This window comes from Pipra filicauda, unplaced genomic scaffold, assembly GCF_003945595.2.
Source record: "Pipra filicauda isolate LSUMZ 115617 unplaced genomic scaffold, ASM394559v2 scaffold75_size2874737_pilon, whole genome shotgun sequence".
Taxonomy (NCBI): domain Eukaryota; kingdom Metazoa; phylum Chordata; class Aves; order Passeriformes; family Pipridae; genus Pipra; species Pipra filicauda.
Window position 1 is genome coordinate 2,373,883 of NW_024104931.1, and position 20,983 is coordinate 2,394,865.

The window sequence follows — 20,983 nt, forward strand, 5'->3', positions numbered from 1 at the left end:
TCATCTGAGGAGGTGAGCTCCAGTGAATGCCTTAGCTTCATTCCTGGAAATCTCACACCAGAAACAGTCAGATGTCAGGTCCCATAACATGCTGAAATCCAATGAGCTCACAACCCAAGGAACTCTTCCATTTACAAACAGCCAAGAAACCCATTGTATTTCATATTAGTTTGGATAGTATGGAAAGACTAATACAGACATGAATTTTATTTGAAGGATACTAAATTTAAATAAAGCAACAAGAAAGAAGTCAAGCTCTGTCCTTTTGCAAAATCTTTGAAATGGTGGGATATATGTGTAGGCAATAAAGGAAAGTTCCTTTAAATAGTGCTCACTGCTTAAAATTGTTGGACATATGTGTAGTAAATTAAAGAAGCATCGTATCAATAAGACCATTTCCTCACATGACCCCCATCCCAATGGCAGATGCCCCTCCTTCCACCTACATTGCTCAACAAATTTCATCTCAAGAGGGGAAATGAATTCTCAGTTGCAACATGCCTAGTAATTAACCGCACTGTAATTCTGATGTGCAGTGCTGTCACCCACCATCGGGTGGGAGTGGAAAAGGCACTGCATTTTGTTGATGGTTGAACATTTGTTTTCCCCATCAATTTGACACCAGAGGTAATTGCCATTCCTGAAATATTCTCTCACTACTGTTACAAAGCAACTGTTCGGGACAAACTAATTATGAAGAATCTCGTTATGACAGATTATTAGGCCAACAGAGGAGATTTCTTTTTCTTCTTTTAGGCAAATGAACAGTAAAATCTAGCAGCTCCCATACAACTGCTAGAAACACATGCTTCTCTGTAAGCCAACATATTTTTTTGGAGATGGGAGATTTGCAAAAGTAGGACTAGAGTATAGAATGGATTTCCAAGGATGCTTTTATTGAGCTTTTGATTTCCCAATATTATGTCCCAAAATGAGCTTGAGTCTGGGCATTGCCATATGGAGGGGAGGTCTTCATGGTTAGTATCGGACCAGTGTCTTCTCTCTGCATCATGGTTGAGCAGTGTCATGAAGGCTTGGAAGTGAGGAATGCTGGACTTGTGGATTTTATGGATTTTAGAACAAGACACAAAATCATTATCTCGACTGCTTTATTGCTGCTAAGGGTTCTCTCTATCAGGGAGGTCAAATGTGATGTGCTGGTTGAGTTCCAAGTGGCCAGTGATGTTCCACCTGCTTGTGTCCCCCTGGAAGTTGCAGACTACCTGCTCCAAGTTATTCTTGTGGGGTGCTTTCTGGGAACTGTTGTGGTGTGGCCCAAAGGTGGCTGCCTTCCTATAGTAGAGGGGATTGAGGCACCTTGCCTCCCCATGACTGAAGCATTCTGTCAATGCTGAGAGGAGGAAGACTTTGTATTTCTCATTACTGTGTTTAGAAGCTTAACCGAGGTATGTGTAATTGGGACAGCAATCCATGTAGACTTGGTAACTGTGCTTTCAAAGAGGCACTATATCTCTATATGAAGTATGTATCTCATAGCTGACTGGCTACTATGGAATGCTAGTGAATGCCAGGTGTTGATAAGCAAACAGTTAAGAAGGAGCCAATTTTAGGCTTCAGAATAGGCATAATGTAGATTTAAAGAAGCTCCTGGATGAGGCCTGTTCATGTTACCAGCTTTGCCTTGATGTCTCACTCAAGTCACTCATCAAAAGCAATAGTCACTCATCAAAGGACCTCTGTAGTTAGGACTGAGTTCCATCTTACCATCTCCAGCCAAGTGCTTGTCCCTGCAGCACTCTGTCCCTGTCCAGAAAAGGAGCCGATCTTCAGTGGTAATCAACGCACAGCTCCCTTCCGTGCCATGATCTCCTTAATGAGAGAACAATGAAGCTCCACTCTTTTCCAGAGACCAAATCAAGACCATGTTTACCCCATTTTCCATCTTCTCCTGCCTGCTGACATCAACTCCCAGTTTCACTGTGACTTCATTCTTCTTCATGGGATCTCTGTCTCTCTGTGTGAAATATGTAAATGCTTTAATATTAAATATTTGAGGCTAGAAGTCATAGATAACATTGGTTTTGGATTACTAGCATCTGATTTAATTTCTTTGCTTTATATCCATCTCGTGTTGTGCTAATTCTCTATGGTCCTTTTTGGCATGCAAATTTTGTCTTTGGGAATATACACAGTGCTGATTGTACTTTGCCAGCGAGTTCTGATTCTTTGGAGGATCTTTGTCAGTATTATTGTTCTGTCAGGTTTTGCACCAATTGCCTTCTGTCTTGAGTTAACTGTTTGCCTTCTAGCCAAGGCTAGACATTAGCCATCTTTGACTAGCCTGTCAAAGGAGATTGCCTCCTGCCTGTTATCTCCAGTGCAGTGTCATCTTTGTTTTTTCATGTCCAATATTAGCCTCTTGTACTACATTCTCCCCATTCTGCAAAGCAGTATTAAATTTTGCTTATGCCAGATTCAGACTGAAACATCTGGATTCCTAGATGGTGCTTTCTTTTTAAAATTGTGGTAAATGCTGCCCAGTATGCGTCTTTCTCCCCACTGTCAGTGAGTAGTGATGGACTAGGCTTCCCTTACCCTGCCCTTTGGGGTACTTGCACAGGAGAGCTGTGGTAATAAGCATCTTTTAAATCAAGAAAAGGCACCTTAGATTTTTACTCGATAAAGTGCCTTTCCTGATGTTTGTAGTTGCTTCTCTGGAAGGATGGAGGATAAACGTAGGGATGTCCCTTCACAGGCAATAGTGCAGAAATCTATAATGTTGTAGACTGAACCACTCTTAAATATTGACCAGAAACACTGATCCTGGATGAGATCAGTAACCTGCAGGTGGAGGCTTTCTGCTCCTTTTCTTCTTGTCTGTATGCACAGCTCCCCATATACTGGTAAAGTTTTCTGTTGCACCCAATTCCTTGTAAATAAAGTAATGACTGACAGTGAGTCTACAGGTGGAAGGACACTCTGTTTCCTTAAAATTAGGGTGTGACAAGACATCCAACAGCTTTACTATTTTACTTTAGGTTCTTATATTTGGCATTTTCAAATGTAGCATCCCTGCCTCATGGATGCTCATTCATCTCTAAGATGAGAGGGAAAACTCAACAACTGGCAATGGTAAGGGCAAAATGTTGAATATATAATTGTATATAAAGATGATCTCAGTTTTATTCCCCTCACAGCGTTGGTGAGGCACAGCCAAGTGCAGGGGAGGCATGTACAATGTTGTTCATTGTGATACCAGCTGCAGTAAAGGGAATTGCCTCTGGTACTGCTGGGGGTAATTCCTTCTGCTTATTGTGGGAGCAAAAGCAATCTACTCTGGATAATGAATAATCAACATGGGGCCTCACCTGGGCTCTCCTTTTGTTCATCTCAGTTTGGTGCCATGTCAGATATTTATCTTTTACTTCATTAAACTGCTATCTCGTGCTATTTTAAAGTGGTCCTCTCAAAGCCAGTGTAGGTTCTCTCTCTTCCTTGTGTTCCCAGCATCCATAACGATTCAGTAGACCAAATGCTACCTTCACTGGCCCCACAAAGCCAATTTTTTCCAAATTCCCCTTCCCTTAACAGCTGCAGAAACCTATTGTTTTCAGTGAGAAAGCACAGGAGTGGCTGCAAGGAAGGATCTGACCTTCTAATTGCAGTGTAACAAGTCTATTGATTGTATATGAATCGGAAGGGACACCAGCTCAGCCTCCCATACTGGTGACATTGCTGGGATGCTAATGGACACCAGCTGTCTTTCTTGGTGTGGAGCTATGTAGTGTCAACTAGATGAAAAAGCTGGAGTTATTTATATATATTTTTTCACTGAAGTCAGCCGCTCTGACTGATACCCTAAAGGGAACAGACCTGCTGAGTAACAAGGGGACATTCTGTGTTTGTTTTGGTTTTTTTTTTCAACATAGGCACTTTTAAAAGTAGAACTGCACTTTGCCATTGGTGATGACTTACTGGCACTCTCTGTTGGATGTGGTGCTGTGACAGTCACTGCAGTTTTTTGGAATTGACAGTGTAATCCCATCGTTGTTATCTTTCTTGACTTCCTCGTCAATCCAATTTAATCATTTATAGGTATTTCATGTGTTACTGTCTCCTTCCTCTTCAGGCATCCTCTTCCTGTGGGAAGAGGTCTGTACTTTAAAGGTCAGAGCTTCTCAGATTAAAGAAGGGGAAAGGAATCTGCCTCTGTCAGTTTGGTAAGGGGCTGTACTCTTTTTAGAGGGACTGCAAATAGAAACCCTTCTTTCTGGGTTCTGTCACCCAGCTGAATGCTGGTGTGCATCCGCATGGCTGTAAGAGAGGGAGCCTGCTTGCTCTGCCCCTGTGGCCCTTGGAGTGACCTGTCAGGAGAGGAGTTGCATATGTACAAGGGGGAGAAGCTGCTGCTGCACGATTTAATCGCCTGACGTTGACTCAGATAGGTCCTGACTGGAGGTCAGCTGTGACGTGCAGCTGGTAGGGTGGGATTCAACTGTTGGGAAGAGAAAAACGTCAGCCCACATTCTTCAGCGTTGACAAAGTGGATGTGACTATTTCTCCCCTCCAGCTGCAACGGCTGCCTCTGCACTTCCTTCTTTTCTGCACACCCACAGTAGGAGAGCAGACTGTGTGGAGCTACCCTGTCTTGACCCTCAGCTGCTGAACTAGATGAGACTTAGTTGAGCTTTCTCAATCTTTTCTTTGGTGCTTGGGCCATGCATCCTGATAAAACTTATCTTTCAGTGTCTTTTAGTGTATCTTTTGTCTGTTTGGGCTTCCTGTGGAGTCCATGGCTCTTCCAGCTCCATTTTATTGTAGGATGGATTGTGGGGACTAAGGGAAGAGGCTATCAGATCTCCATCTTCATTCCTGCTGCTAGGATCCTTCACTTAGCTTTGAAGTTATAGCCATAACTGTATGAGCTTCAGTGACAGCTAATTCCTACTGCGGCTTTGTTGGAGCTCTTCCCCCCACCCTCCCCATGGAGGAAGACCAGCCCTCACTTCCTTTCCAATGTCTCCTTACATGGACGTAGCTGTCTGGGGAGTGTTCTCCCTTCAGGTCACTTTTACTGCACAACATCATCTCTTGCTGTTTAGTCAGTAGTCTGTGGTTTCTGTAGAGTGTGTCAGCAGCTCCTGTTTAGGGAACACTCTTGAATGTAACACACATCTTAGTTGATATTGTTTCTTACAGCAACTGAAAATAGCAATTGGAACAGGGCTTAGTAGGATTGATGGCTGAGAGCCCCCACCACAGCTAAGCACAATTCCATTTAAGATGGTGTCTTTATAGCACTCATGTTGTTTTCACTGGCATCCCACATAGTCTAATCCAAGCTGAGCTGAATTAATTTTATTAGCCAAATTTTGAGAGATGCTGTGTCAAATTTATTATCATTTCACCTGCCTCCTTAACAGGAGCTGCAGGCACTGTGATCAATGGATCAAGACATGTGCCTAATTTCATTGCAGCTTCTGTAAATGTCTCAGTGCCTTCTGCAGATGTGCTGTTGAATTACTTTCTGTACTCCTTGGGTTCTCTGCAATGGAGCACAGGACGCATCTGGTTGTATACCAGCACTATCAGGACAACAAGGCACTGAGTGGAGTTTTGTGAACCTGCTGCCTTTGCCTATACATCTGTGTATACATGTGTCTGGTCCTTCTGTCTTGTGCAAATCTGATCTGATCTACCCTCATATGTAAGTACCATTCATATTAATGTATATGCCCCACAAGAGAGCCAGTGTGAAGGACCTGTTGAATAGTCACAGGGTGAAACAACCTCAAGAGCAGAACCTTGTTCAATGAAGGTGATGTCTGTGGGTGTAGGGGACTCAGCTTGACTCTCAGATTCCTTTATTCAACAGTTAGATCTGGAACTAGTAGTGGGAGAGAATATACAGGTAATGCTGTAGGCACAGAAGTGCTACAGCCCAGTTATTTTAGAATGTTATTTCCCTTTATGTCTGACCAGCCCTTCCCTGTGCTCCTTGTTCTCCCAGCTCAGGATACTTACACAGAATAGTGCATTATATCACAGAGGTGTCTAGAGGGGAAACAGCTGCTCTCTTCTGATTTTTATCCTGAACTGCCCCACAGATAACTAATTGCAGCTCAGTTGCTTCTATTAGCTATTTACCTAAAATTGAGCTGGCTAATGAAAATGTTTCTAATTAATACGAGGCAGATTAAAACTCATTACAGCAAGGTCGTCAGTAATGAGAGATAATCAGAGCACAAATGACCGAGCTTGGAGTAAAATGAAGATGGAACACAAGCAGGCAATTGGTGCTGGTTGTGTATGCACCAGCCAGCAAGGGCAGGGTTCAGCAAGGTGACTGCTGGTGCTCTGTGCTGCAGTTGAGCGACCCTGCTTCCTCCTCTCCAGAGCAGCTCGGGGAGGAACTGGCCGAAGAGGTGGACCTCAGCCTAGCGTAAATGTGTCCTGAACCAAGTGACATCTCAGAATAGGGGTTTGGTGCTCGGCCACCCTTTAGTCACCTGTACGAACCAAATTGTGAATCAGGGTATTAGCGGGAAGACTGTGGGCATAGGTGGGAGGTCAGTGTCTGTGTGTGCTTGTGTGTGGAAATTCAGAGTCCTGGTGGCTTGGAAGGTGGGAGCTTGCATATCTGCTCAGCATAAAATGTGTTGGCCTAGGTTTGGAAAAATCCCTTGTGATCTCCAGGGAAGTTTTGTACAATTCATGAAATGTGTTTGCTTTAAATTCAGCTGCTTGTAGCACTGCTGATATAAGGCCACAGCACCAATACCAGATTTCAACTGTCTGACACAGGCTTACTGTGTATGTCCTTCCATTAGTACAGAGTTTATTGGCCATCCTGCTAATTGTGCGACTCCTTGTTTCTGCGCTTGTGAAACTGAGAAGTTAAGAAATTGCCACATTATTCTGGGGGATCATCTCCATCCTTTATCCTTTCCAAGCTGTAAAGCTTTCTTTCTCACTTCCTTTCTGTCCCACCACCAACGAACTGTTGTGTCAGAATTTCTGAAGGATCTTGATTGGGTTATACATAACTCACACAAATAATGAATTTTTAGGTAGTGAGGTACATTGCATCAGTTGTTCCAATTCTAAAGACATGGATATGTCTATCAGCAGCCATATGATCAGCTAGTATTAGTATAAGGAAGCATTTGAATGGGAAATATCTAGTGTGCTTAGGAATGAGCTTTTGTAAAAGGTAAGTAGGAAAGATAATACAAAAAGGAAGCAATAGCAATTCCATTTAGAGTTGTGTGTCTCCCTGCAGCATCCCTGCTGTCAGTCAGTTTGATTACCAGGCTGATAGTGTTAGTGAAGGCTATAGTAGTTTATAGTAACTGTATGCTTATTCAGATTTGTAGGAAGAGGAGATAACGGCCCCTTAGACACAACTACATTGTTATTGAAATGGGCTCTAGGTTTTGTATTGCTGTTTTTAAAGCACCCAAGTACCCTATTCACATCATCAGTAACTGTATCCTCTCTAAACCTTTCCTGATCTTTTGGCCATTGATTTCAGTTTCTCACTGCATTAAATTGAGGTGGACATCCTTTCATTCCTCTCTGGTTTGTGTTGTCCTGAGTCATCTAAAGCTCTTCTGTAGTTTTACCAGTTGTGTGCATATGGCCCTGTCATTATCAGGGGTGGAAGAGAAAAGGACTATGACCAGGTTTCTTTCCTATCTTCTCTGACATGTCTTCTCTCCCTCTCCAACTTACTGTGTTTTAGGGATACCCGCTGCAAAGGTGTGATAACATCCTCTCTTCCCTCTGTAGGGAGTCCAAGGGACAGCCTGGCTATTCCAGGCCAGTCTCCTGCTACTGCAGGCATTCCTGGAAGAGCTTTCTTGTCCAGGATGTCTGACAGCATATATGCTTGGGATGCTCCCACCCACTGTGTGCCACAAGGTTCTTCCCTGAATGCCAAGGGCTAAATATGAAAGACCATAAGCAGCAGTTCTGCTGTTCTGTGGGAAGAAAACAAGAGTCAATCACCAATATCACAAGTCCTTGCAATGGCAGGTAACTTATTAAATATGGAAGATCCTTGGAAACAGGTTAACTGCAGCAGAAGATTTAACCATAATTTGTAAGCTGGATACACCAAACAGGTTCTTTAAAGATTCTAATAATGCACCCTGTTTGCATTCTGTCTCTCGTTGTGGGTAATTTCTGTCTTGATGCCTTGAGCAAGAGTGTGTAAAGCCCTTTAGATATTTTATTACCTGTAATGTTCTTATGAGTCTGTAAAATGGGGAATTAGGGATCCTGAGTTTTGTAAAGAGCTTTGTAAAAGCACTTTTAGAGATGAAAAGTTCCATATAAAATCAGGTATGGTTGTTTTATCATAGATATCCAAAGACTTCCTCGATTCCATTAAGCTTTGGCTTCTCTGTCCTGTGACAGTGAGTGCCACTGGTTAATGCTGTATTGTGCAAAATGGGGTGTAAAAATGTGTAACCTTGCAGCCATCTACACTGAGGGTGATTTCGAGGTGTATTGATCACCTATCTTTGGTAGGGACTTGGCAGGGCTTGTTTTTCCATGGTGGTGAATAATATCTGTTGCATCTCAGTGGAGTTTTTGTCACTGCACTGTTCTCTCCTTTGCCAGATCACTATCAGGGAAATTAAACCTTAGTGTAAGAACAGGTGAAATGGGACACTGCTGTTTGTTTTTGACAGTAATGCAGGTCAACCCATTTATAGTAGAGAGCTTTTTCTGCCTTCCGGGCACCACCTGGACCTGTTTACCTTTTCATCATGTCTCTGTTGCCAGTGGTAGTTCATCTTTACTGGAAATAACAATGATGCAGATGCTAAGATAGACAGGGCTTCTGCAGTATCATCTGGTCTGAAAGAGCTCAGAGCAGGTTGAAATGAAACTGTGGTGAAACCAACACTAAATGTTGCAGCCTTGTCCTAACTGGAAAAGTCTCCCACTGCTGCTGTCCATAGTGCTGGGCTTTTGAGCTGGGAATGGGATAAAACAAGTGATGTTCTTGCATCTCCAGTAATTACTGAGTTTTCTCTTCACTCTTTGTGAGGAAATTTATTGAAAGCCACTTGAAAGTCCCAATAAATATCTCTTTGCTATTGACCATTGTATTAACATCCTTACAGTATTTTAATGGACTGGTGAAGAATGATTTTGTTCCCCTCAAAATCCCTGTTGGCTTCTTTTTTCAGTCATATCACATTTAGCTAGATGATTTTTAGTACTCTCTGTAATTATTGTCTCAACTAATTTAGTTGATACAGAAATAAAGCTTGCAGGACTATAATTTCCCAGTTTAGTCTGGATTTTCCTTAAAAGCAGGGCAACACTTATTCCCTTTCAGTCCTCTGGAAGTTAATGGTTTTAATATGAGGTCTTCTTTTTATTACAATTATTAACTTTTCAGCTACTTTTTGCATTAATCTCTAATTTTTATGTGATTGAAGTTTTCAAGGTATTTTCTGGAGATACCTTTCTTGAAATACTGTCTTGGACAATGTATCTCCACTGTAAGCAGCGATGGGAAGGCTCCTCCTCAGCATCCTGCTCCATGCAGGGAACTGCCCGCAGCAGGAGAAGTACCTGCTTTCCCTTGCTCAAGCTGGGAGTAGGTGGGATGTGAGCGGGCACCACATGGTGCAGAGCTGTTCCTGCTCACCTGTATGAGAGCGCTCTCCAATATGGAGGTGCGAGGAGGAGCAGCTTTTCAAACCCTGTCCTCTGGGCAAAATCCAGCATGACGTCCTTTGTGAGATGTCTGTGTTTACAGTGTTCCTGGAGGCAGCGCTCATCACCAGGATTTTCTGGTAACTTGTTTGTTATGACTTTGACTAATTGCATTTCAAATTTTCTCTCTGCATTCCTAATCCTCATTTCACGTTTTGCCAGCTAAGAGTACGCCCTTCAGAGTTGGGATGACTTTTCTGAAACATTTCATGTGAGGAGTGGCTTCCACCACTTACTTTACTTTCTTTAGTGGCCTTTCTGAGCCCTTTTGCCACCAGGTCTGTCACCAGATACTGAAATTTTCACTGATATATTTTAACTGGTATTTATTTTCTTCTAAATTAATTCCTTTATTTTAAGACCTGATTAGCATCTGCCAATTTATGGTACCTGCACATCTGATGTTCTGAAGAGCAGTTCTTTGCCAATGTCTCTGTGAATACAGGCTCCTTGAAAAGCATCCAAATGACTCGAGAAGCCAGGTCTGCTTATACATTCCTGGGTAAATTAAAAAGTACTACTTTGCAACTCTGCTTGCTGAGCATGTGCTTCATGCTAGAGGTGCCTCCTCTCCATAGCTGACAGTTGTTACGTTCACAGTTTTAATAGTCAATCCCAATCTACCCAGGGTTTAGGTAAACTATGTGAGTCTGATAGCCATGCTGTGGGCCAATGTAGAATTTGTCCTGCTGAAATTTGGGGAAGGGGTTTAAGACAGAAAGAGATGCCCATGTGGACTGAGGAAAGAGACATATACTCAGACAGCATTTGTGATCTGAAGGGCTTCCTGAGGGAATCTTATTCTTTATATTTCTCAGTACATGAAGTGCTTCCTTTCTTTGCAGTGTGCTCCTAGGCATGATACATACAAGCAGGTTCGTATAAAACTATCTGTTGTTTCCAGCGCTTTTTGCTGATAAAAAGAGTCTTTGAAGCATTGCTTGTGCAAGAAAGAGCAGTATCTTTTGAGATTTTTTGAAGAAAAGTTCTGATTCATTCTGGGATTCCATCTAACTTGTATCTTCTCCAGGGTAGAACAGAAACGTGGGTCAACAGCGTTGGGCGCTGTAGTAAGAATGTGACACTCTTACTTTGCCTATGATGAGGGAAATGTCATCTATCAGAGAAACAAATGCTGCATCTGGACTGTGACCTAGCTTGGGGAGAACCAAGAAATTAATAGATAGCATTAGGAATACTTTTGTGCTAAAAACCCTGACCTGGTTGATAAGAAAAGAGACCTTAAAAGCTGTGTTCACAGTCCTGCTTCATGCTCACTGTACTTCTGCCTCTAATGCAGACTGAAGTTTTGTAAAATATAGGGCTGCATAAATAGATTTCCTCCTTCTGAGACAAGTTGCCTGGCCATCTTCTGTCTCTCAAGCAGGTGCAGGAGCTGGCATTCCCTGGTCCAGCCAGCCAGCCAGGGCAGCTGTCTCTTAGGAGTTGTAGCCAAGCCACTTGAGAGAGCATGGTGGAGGATGCTGTGCATGGGGGTTTTGTTCCTAGAGCCCTCTGTAAGGATCCTCTTGTCTCTCTTGGCCTGGACTGCTGTGTCCATAAGGCCACCCATGTTCTCAGCAGTGTGGATAAGTTTGGGAAGGCCAGAATTTCCTCTCAGCTTGTGCTAGAGGAAAGGAGCTATTTCTGCCTCCTCAGCAGTGATATCTAAGCGTGCCTACAACCAGTTGCATTTTTAGCTACATGAGTTTTCCATTCCGTTTTTTCCATCTCCCTTGGTGATCCATGTGGGGTGGGTAGTGCATTGGAGCCAGCACCTCTGCCCTGAGCTGGCTGCCCAGCCTGACACCCATCACTGCGCTGCAGCCCCAGGGTTGCTGCTGCTCTGCCCTAAGCCGTGCTGCAGCCTGGAGTCATTTGATGGGCTCCTGCTGTGCCTGTGGGAGGTCACAGGGCTCTGTGCTGAGCTCAGTGCTGGGTTTTTGGAATACACCTGCAAGGAGCCTTGCCCCTGTTTTCTGCTGTGCCTTTGGCTATGCCTGCCCAACCCCTTGAGGAGAGGTGGCTGGCCACCACTCCCCTTGCCCTTCACTGCTGGCAGGGGGTTTCCTCCACAGCTGGAGGCAGTGGGCAGAGGGTGGTAATTTGAGCTGCATAAAAACTATTTCCCTGTAATTGGCTGCACTCACAGTGCTGTGACAAACTACCCAGCTGCTCTGACTCCCTCTCTCCCACTGCCTTTCTCTTTCATCCCATTACTCCCTCTCTGGTTTGCTTGCTTTCTTATCTACTTTCGCAGCTTCCTTTCCTTGTTCCCTTTTGGCCTGCTTTTGCCACCGCTACACACAGGGAAGGAGAGTAGGGAAAGAGCCAGTGCAGAGGCTTGTTACAGACGAGCTGTTGTAAAATGCAGGACAATAATGTGGGAGACTTCAGGCATGCTCATGGGTGTTATTTGCTGCCTATGTATTTTCAGGTGTTTTTGAGCCAGCAGTATGCTGGGCGAAGCTCACTCACCTAGCACGAGTTACACTTGCCTGTATGCCTCCACCTAGGAAAGTGTGTGCGTGCATCAGAGTGTCAAGTCTCATGCTGAGTGTGAGACTTGCACATTAGGCTTTCTCCTCACACTCCCCTAGGCCTGTGTTTTGTGCACTTGCAGCTCAGCACCCAGTCTGTCCCCTGACATGTTCCCAAATGCGGGACACTCATGGCACCGCTTTGCAAGAGGGCAAAACCAGCCACTGAATGGGATGGGGGTTTGTGGTGTTCATGAATGTTTGTTGTGTTGTTCCTTTCTGCCACGTACTTTGAGGCTTTTGGTGCAGCCCCTCACCACAGGATTTCGGGCAGATGAGAACGGCAGACACAGGATTTGACCTTCAATTACTTCTGACACAGAAGCCAGAGGAATTGGGAGACTTCATGCAGATAGGTGTCAAGCGTTAACAGAAGATGGGTGCACGGTTATTTTTTGTTATTGATTTGCTTAGGTTTTATTAATGTATCAGAGTAAACTTATCTGAAGTTCATTAAATATTCAATATAGCTGTGTCCTTGGCAGAAGGCTTTTCTAGTGAGAGTAATAAAGGCAGAATAAATCACTGTCACTGAAGGATGTGGTGGCTGGCCTATTCTTGAGGAGCAAAATGAACCCCAAGAGCTACAATTCAGACCAGGCAAGTGGTTGGTGATGGGTTTTGTCATTTGGTAGTTGCATTTTGGCCATGGTGAGCATAGCTGGCAAGTCTTCTAATTCTTAGTTGCTCAAACCATTGTCGCTGCAGACTTTATTGGCAATGTAAGCAGTAAGACCAAGACCTGGCTGGACTGAAGGGGTGTAATTTCCCCTTGTGTATGTCTGAGTGAGGTGAGGGAGATGAAGGACTGCCCACATACTGTCCTCACTGCCAAATAGACATCTGTAATTTTGATTTTTAACAGACTCTTCTTCCAAGTTCCTGTAATTTTCTGGGATGGTATCTGTGGTTTTCCTCTCACTTTAATTCTCTGCACTCACACTATGAGTCTAGCATAACAGTTGTGGTACTGACTTTTGTCTTTTGACGAGGGATTCCCAAACTGTGCATCATAGTGATGTATGACAGCAACAAACCAATGCTGCCCTATGGCCAGCCATCTTATTCTCTGCAAGGATGAGCCAAAAACTAATGGGCTGTCACTGATCATGATGCCTGTACAAACAAGTGTCGAAGCCCTTTATACTCTGGAGCATCTTGTCCTGGTCTGGTTCAGCCCAGCCAGAGTCCTAATACTTAACCGACACATTAGATGATGATGCCCAAAATGAAGAAAGGAAATCCTTGGTCTGCTTAAATACTGGACAAATAAAAGATACATGTGTGGGCATGTGCATGTAGCAGACAGCAAAAGGGCTTAGCTGATGTTCTGGTCTCTTCGCAGGTGCACCTGCGCTCTGCTGAGCGCCTCCGGGAGTTGTGCTGCTCCAACCGAGGCACCTTCATCAAGGTGGGACAGCATCTGGGAGCACTTGACTACCTGCTGCCCGAGGAGTACACCCGCACCCTCAAAGTGCTGCACAGCCAGGCCCCACAGAGCACCAGACAGGAGATTGAGCAAGTTATCCGTGAAGATCTGGGCAAAGAGGTAGGGTCAGCCATAGCCTCTGTTGGCTTCTCCGGTCTTAGCAAGCCCTAGGCAGCTAGAGGAAGGAAACTGGTAGTTCTCAGTTGTAAGAGATACCAACAGGAGATACCTCTTCCTTGGCTCTGAGAGAATGCCACGCGAATTTTCCCTGTCCATCAATGGGCATTATTGGCAAGCTTAGGTAAGGAGAAGATAACAGAGGAGTATGAGTGTGAAAGCTGCCAGGTGGAAGTGGCAGGACTCAGCAGAGCAGCGAAGTCTATATGCCAAGACAACAGGGTAGCTGGAGGTCAGAGTGGAGGGCTGTCTGCCACACTGAGGGGTAGAAGCTGAAGGTATTGATGTTCAGGACAAAGATATATTGGCAGAACTCTGTGAGGGATGACTGCTCTCCCCTGGCTGCACTAGACCAATTCCAGCTAGCACTGACAGCCCTTTAGTTTCTCAAGCCCCTAATTAACCCCCAAAGAAAATAATAGCATAAATCACTTTTGGTGCTGCAGTCAGGTAATGCAGTAGCCCAGAAGTCAGTGCCACCATTAACCCTTAGCAGCCCACAGCACTGAGATCAGTAGACAGGTGCCTGTGTTGATTAGACATAAGGAAAGTAACCACAGTAAATTAGAGAGAGTGTTCTGCTACTTTGCATCTTGCCCCTTACAAGAAGAAGTCCCCTCACACTCCAGCCCAGGTTGAGGAGAGGCATTTCAAGGATCACAATTGACATGGTAAGAAGGAGGAAGGAGGCAAGTGTGCAAAAGAATGGTAGAGAAGGTATGTGTGAAGGGGAGGAAGATGGGAGGTTGAAGAAGGGAAGCAGTGTGTACATCTTTTACTGCTCATATAGAGAGATTTTTAGGGGTGTTTTTGGTTGTTCTGGCCTGTCTGACTGTGTGGTAAGAAGGTATGGGGGGAAAATGAGGAGGTAAGTTAAGTATTTGCACCTAGAGGGTATATTATGGGTGGTTTTGGATGGGGTGGGTCTACCTATATGTAGTTTAAGGGTCTAGATATTGTCTAGCCAGGAATGACAATGAATATCTCTCTGCAGTTTAATGGCGAGGGTAATGTCAGCCCCCAGCCTGCAGGATGCTCCCTCTATCAGCACTGCATCCTTGTAGCATGGCTGGTACCAGCTGTGTTTCATAGCTCAGTGGATAGATGGAGCAGGGCAGGCTGGCTGCTCCCGGCAGGCCCCTGCCTCCATGAGCCTCCATCTGGCAATCTCCCCTCCCTCCACAGGAGCTGTAGAAAGCCATCCCAAGGTTAGCCCACATTAAATTACCACAGCAGCCACCTCTGGCACAGTTTGCGCGGCATCGCTTAAAGGCTAAAGTAGGTGCTCAGAGATGCACTTTTTTCTCAAGTGTGCGTTCAGCTGCCACCGATACTCCCTGGTTTCTTTGTGCTTTTTGGGAGCTAGACAAATGCTCTGTGCCTCATTGGTTCCCAGTGAAGCAGCTCGAATACAGTCTTCACAGCAGCCTTACCTCATAGCATTCTCTTCGCCCACATGAGCAGTGTTGGGCAATATTTAATTTTAAAGAAACGGGGAGGAAAAAAAAGGTAGAAATGGGAAGAAAGTGATAGAGAGCAAATGGTAATGAGAGAAAGAGAGCAATGATAAAAGAGATAAATGAAGAGAATAACATGTATAAAAATAAAGGAGCTTGTAAAACTGAGTGGTATTAAAAGCTGATGTAAATGCCAGTGTTAATAGTTACAAAGTACCAAAGCAAGGTATTTGAAAACTGAAAGGATTTGGGGAAACTAATGCACCAAAGTTGTCTTTGCTGGAGCCCAGAGGATTTAGTAGAGTTACTTCAGGAACAAATTTAATTCCAGTGTAGTTAGATCCTCAGTCCATTTTAAATATGACATACTTAACTAAAATATAGGTGGTAGAGGGGCAAGGTGGAGTGTCAGGGCAGAGGAGAGTGCAAAGAAGGGATCCTGAAATTTTCCTCTTTGGAGCTAGCATCAAACATAGGAAATTGCAGATGAATTCAAATAGAAGAGAAAATGACAGTGAGGGAACCTTCCCAGGGTGCCTAGGCCTAGCCCTCCTGCTCTTGAATTCAGTGATAAGACTTACAGTTCCCCCATCAGGCCCAAGAGCAGGGCTCTTCAGATGAGTCTTAAGTGTAGGCAAGAAGTAATTACGTGCAGTTTGGATCAGTGCAGAAAAAATGGAAGAAAGAGCAACTGGAAACACAGAGATACCTAGGGAGGAATGTGACAAGCTGACAAAGTAGTCAAGAGTTTGCAAAAGGGCATGAAGATCAGAAAAAGTTAATTTCATGTATAGAAGCATTGTACCTTCGTCAGTTAGAAATAGTCTGCCTTCTGATGTGACCTACTCCTGAGAGTCTTAACACAGACTTGGATGTTTGACAGATGATTGTGGGAAAACTGGCATAAATGACTGTGCCAGTGGGACTATGTTTGGGCAAAGATGTTTGTGAGGGGGGTTTACAGTAGTTCAGCGTGGTTCTGTTGTCCCCACACAGACTTTGCATGATACCCTGCTGATGGGGGATCTCCCGTTCTAGGTCAGCATCACGGACAGGGACTGGGAGCTGCAGCATGTAGTTCTGTTGCATGAGCTAACTGATTTAAAGACAAATGGCATGTGTGCTATTCTGACACAGAAGGAGAAGCATTATATATGCTGACTAGTGGGTTGTTCTGTCAAACCCTGTTTTAAGTCTAGGAGCAATTTGTGTACCTATCAGGGATCACTGGGATAAAAATAATCAGTAGTGAGCAGATGCTGTCTCTCTAATCTCAGCCGTAGTGGTTTGGCTAAGTGATAGTGGGAGGTGATCATTCTCTTGAATACTGTTTGTGAGAGGTTGTGGTGTTGGGGGGGTGGGATTCGCAAAGTAACACAGTAGTAGCAGTGGGAGAGACTGCACAAAGAAATCTTTGCACTGACTCCTGGAAACAATCACCAGTAAGATCACAGAGTAAGAATCTTCTGGGGAGACAATGAGGATACCACAGGTAGGGCTCATTCTGGATGTATTCCTTGGAGCAATTGGGAAAAGCTGTGTGCATAAGAATGGGTGATAAGATATGAATAAAAGAGTCTCTCCTACCTCTATTTTTATCTTCCTTGCTTGAGCAGGGTTCTGAAAATGAAAAGGTGTCAAGCGTGGAAAATGAAAGCAAAACGAATATATTCTTTCTCTGCAGAACTATAAATGACATAGGGAGAGATAGCTGGTTCAGCTAAGCACTCTAACTCAACAACGTGTATGCCAAGCAGAGCCAGGCAACTTCTGGTGAAGTGTGGACACCAAACATTTAGGGAGAAAGAGTGATGAGGGGCTCTGGAAGATAAATCTATCAGAGTGATTATACCTTTAAAACATAAAATTGTTGTGCTAAGAAATTAGAAAAGATGGAAGGAATACTTTGCCAGCACTGGGATCAGGGGCATTTCCTCTCTCTGGCAGGTCTGTTGGACGGGACTGTCTTGTGGCTCTGGGATACAGGGATGTGGGAACAAGCACCACTAACAGACTCGGGGAAACTGAATTAAGGTCATGCATCTGCATTCAGTTAATTAGAATCAAAAAAGGACTATTTTGGCCTTGACCATGTTTTGATAAAGAGAGTGCTGTGTTCCCAAAGTGGAAAACAGCTTAAAGGTCTGCCTGGTAGCATACATGGTTTCTGCAGTAATTGAAAACAATCACAGAATGGTAGTGTGTGAATGTGTGAAATCAAAACATTGGGTCTCCAAAGTTTTGGGAATTCTAATTAACTGAATGCAACACTAGGTGCTGTTTACCTGAAGAGGTTAATAAAAGGGGAATGCAGAGAGAGCTCTGCGGAGAATCCCAAAAACCGAATTCTATGTGTGCAGCCTCATTTCTTCAGTGCTTATGGTTGCCATATAGGGATACTGGGGAAGTGGTGCCAATTTGGTCCCAGAGCAGAGATGTAGAACCCAGGGTATCTCTGACTCTGGCCAGGCTACCTGACAGCCCTTCTGTATCTGTCAAAAAGGCTTCCTGTCCTGCATGTGATTTCCGTGGACAAAGTGCTCAGAGGAACTAATTGTTGATTGCTAAGACTGATCAGACTATTGTGAAACTCTCCTCCTTCAAAAGTACATCTGCTTCGCTCTGCTCTGCTCAAGGCTGTTCCAGACCTTTCCTTGTCATAGGATAGAGTCATTGCAGAAGGTCTTGACAGCTTTTACAACCCTGGTCTTCCAGATATCCTTGGTGCCTTTCTGTTATCTGGCTCCACTACTGTCCAGTGCAGTCCTTAATACGGGTCTCGCTTCTCTGCAGCTGTGCAAGCATAATGAGTTCAGATACTTGTTTCACTGTGTACTCCTGTCTATGCCAACACACTCCTTTACCTCCTTCTAGTCCCAAAATACCTCCTGGTTTGCTGTCATATTGCACATCCCAGTGGGCCACAGCATACTCTACCCCAGCAGCAGCACTCTATTACCTCTCCTGTATACAGCAAGATGTCACTTTTCACACCCCATTGCTCATCAGCTTCCAGCCCACCCTTACACATTTTTAATCAACTTACTGGCGTTTTCCATAAGACTAATGTACACAAACTCCCTCTCGGTATGTTTGTGTACTCCATGCTCTACTCAGGCTTTATCTCATGTTGGAGGTGATTTTCCTTGGTGGGAGACGCTCCCTCCTTCCCCATCTCTCACACTGTCCCTTCAGAAATATCCCAGTTCCTGTCCTTCTCCTTTCTGGCAGCTTCCAGTCAAGCAGGTTCTCTAGTCATTGCTCCTATGTCTGGGCTGAGGCTGCACAGTTGGGGATTAGGGCAAGGATAGAGTTAGCATCCCTCCAATGAGGCCAGTGTGGTCCCAGGTAGGGTCTTTCCCATGTTGGTGGGATGCTTGTGTCACACAGCTGCCCAGGTGCTCTGTGTCCAGGCTGTGTAATTGCTTAGGGGGTGAGAGGCTGGTGTAGGGCAGAAGGCCAGTCTCACCTGCCATGAGAGTGAGAGTCTCTCCTTCCTTCTTGCCCCTTGACTTATCTTCAGATCTCTGGCCTCTTGCTAACAGTTGTTGAAGCTGTTGCAGAGAAGAGTGGAAATTGCTGAATCGGAGCAATCTCAGATGCTGTCAAATGAAGGATCCCAAGAAATCCTGCATACATACTTATACCATTGCTGGGGAGTTTGCTGTGCTCCGGGAAGGCTGAGACAAAACAAGCTCCACAGGGAGAACACACCAGTGATTGAAAGTGTTGCTTACAATGCTTGCTTTGTTCAAAGCTGGAGGAAAGGGCTAGGGAGAACTCAAAGATCAAGGCTTGTCTTTGCTGAAGCTGAATCATATAAAGATTTCATCATAAATAGATGGAAAGACAGTCATTTGAAAGGATGTCAGTCGAACTCTGCTTTGTGGGAATGCAGGTAATGGGAAGTAGTTTCTAATTGCTTGATTACCCAGCACCTCCAAGGAGACCATCCTTTTCATTCGCAATTAATTGCAGCTTTTACCTGTTGTTCAAGGACTATTTTGCAATTTGCAAGAAACCTCCTGCTCACTGATTGAGCAGGGCAGGATATGTCAATGGTTTGACTGTGATTTATAAACAAAGCACATGTGGTAGAAGAACCTCCTGTGTTGTGATTTGTTAAGCAGGATGCCTTTTTACAGTGATGTTTGGAGGATCCAGCCTTGGATTCCTACTGTTGTACCTGGCACAGCACCAGTGCTGTGCAGGTAAGAAACAGATACTCTTTGAGAAGTCATTGTCTGTGCAGCAAAACCATGGCTAAGAAGAATACTGCCCTTTGTCCTTCTACTTTAAATTGCTCCCAAAGTTCTCAAAATGTTTTCTAAGTTGGCTACATGAGTATTATTCATATGCTGTTGAGATGTACCCATATACACCTGGGTGCGTGGTTACCACAATGATCTGCAGCAATGCCACATGGCCATTTGACAGGGAGGGACAAAAATCATATGTCCATGTGAGTCTGCCATGGGAAAGATTTAGAATGAGACCACAGCAAGGTGCTAATCCCCACAGCAAGAGACTTACCTTGCTGAAGTATGAGAAAAGATGGAGGGAATAGAAGAGACTCCTTTTACTCCTATTTCTGTGTGCATTATTGGTGTATTATGGCAGCCTTTGCTGTGCCAGTAACAGGGAAAATGATGGACTGTACCTACATTCTGGAATTGTTGATTAGTATTTTAAGCTCTGGTGAGAGATATGGTTATTTCAGATTTGCAGAACTATTGAAGCAGTGCTCAGCCCTGTGGGAGAGCAGCTAGGCCTTCAATAGGCTGTTGGGTATTACACTTCATGTCCTACAGCATCCAAGTTATTCCCAAGGGAATATGATCCACTTTCTGTAGCTGGCTCCATATGATGCCCTAGAGAAGATTAATTTACTGTGCTAGGTCACAAGGTCTTCAGGTCATGATGCTGCAGATTCTGTTATGCCTCCAGAAAGCCTCTTCCCGGGCTGGTACTGTTGTCTAAGCCATCCAGGATGCCAGAGCACATGCCTGCTTCCTCCAGTGTTGCACAGCCTTGTGCTCAAATGTTCTGCCCAAAGGCAGATGTGTGGTGCAGTGCCTGGTTGCTCTCATGGTTGCATGGGCCTGTGGGACTGATGCTGAATGGATCTGCTGAACACCCAGGTCTCCTGTAGCTTGTGAGACCAGTTCTGTCCTAAAGCACCCAGCTCCACCAACACCATGCTGGGGTGATCTGTGAAGCTTGCCCCTGTGTACACCACTAACAGACTCGGGGAAACTGGATTAAGGTCAGCAAGAGCCACTTTTACTTGCTACGGGTGTTGTCGATCACAGGAAATCTCCTCATTCTACATGATGTCACCCACCCTCCATTACCCACCAGAGTGGAAGCTGGGCTGTGGTGGCCATTACTCTGACAGTGTGAGGGGCTGGGAAGTGGAACGGGAGGATATGGCCCATCTCCCTCCCCTGTGAGCCTCTCTCAGTAGGCCTGTCAGGGCTTCCAAGCAGCCGTCAATAAAAAACACATTTGTATTAAAACTGTAATAAGGAATAAAAAAACTTCACATTTCTTTCAATAACTTGGGATATAAAAAAGAGATTTTTATCAATTATGAAAAGGATTTTGGCCATAAAAAGGTAATTTAAAGAGTCTGAGATGGATGGCGAATAGCATTAATGTCACCCAGAACAAATGGTCCC

General features: G+C 44.5%; 1 protein-coding gene across 8 annotated transcripts in view; it reads left to right on the forward strand.

The window, feature by feature from the left end:
- The window catches only part of ADCK1 (aarF domain containing kinase 1), an 80,821-nt gene that overhangs the window by 16,754 nt on the left and 43,084 nt on the right, over positions 1–20,983 (forward strand). For 7 of the 8 annotated variants that reach the window (XM_027720140.2, XM_039389693.1, XM_039389694.1 and 4 more), the window contains one exon: positions 13,585–13,788. The exons of the other annotated variant lie outside the window; for it this stretch is intronic. In XM_027720140.2, the coding sequence (XP_027575941.1) occupies positions 13,585–13,788 (204 nt within the window). The remainder of the gene's footprint in view (positions 1–13,584; positions 13,789–20,983) is intronic. 8 annotated transcript variants of the gene reach the window in all.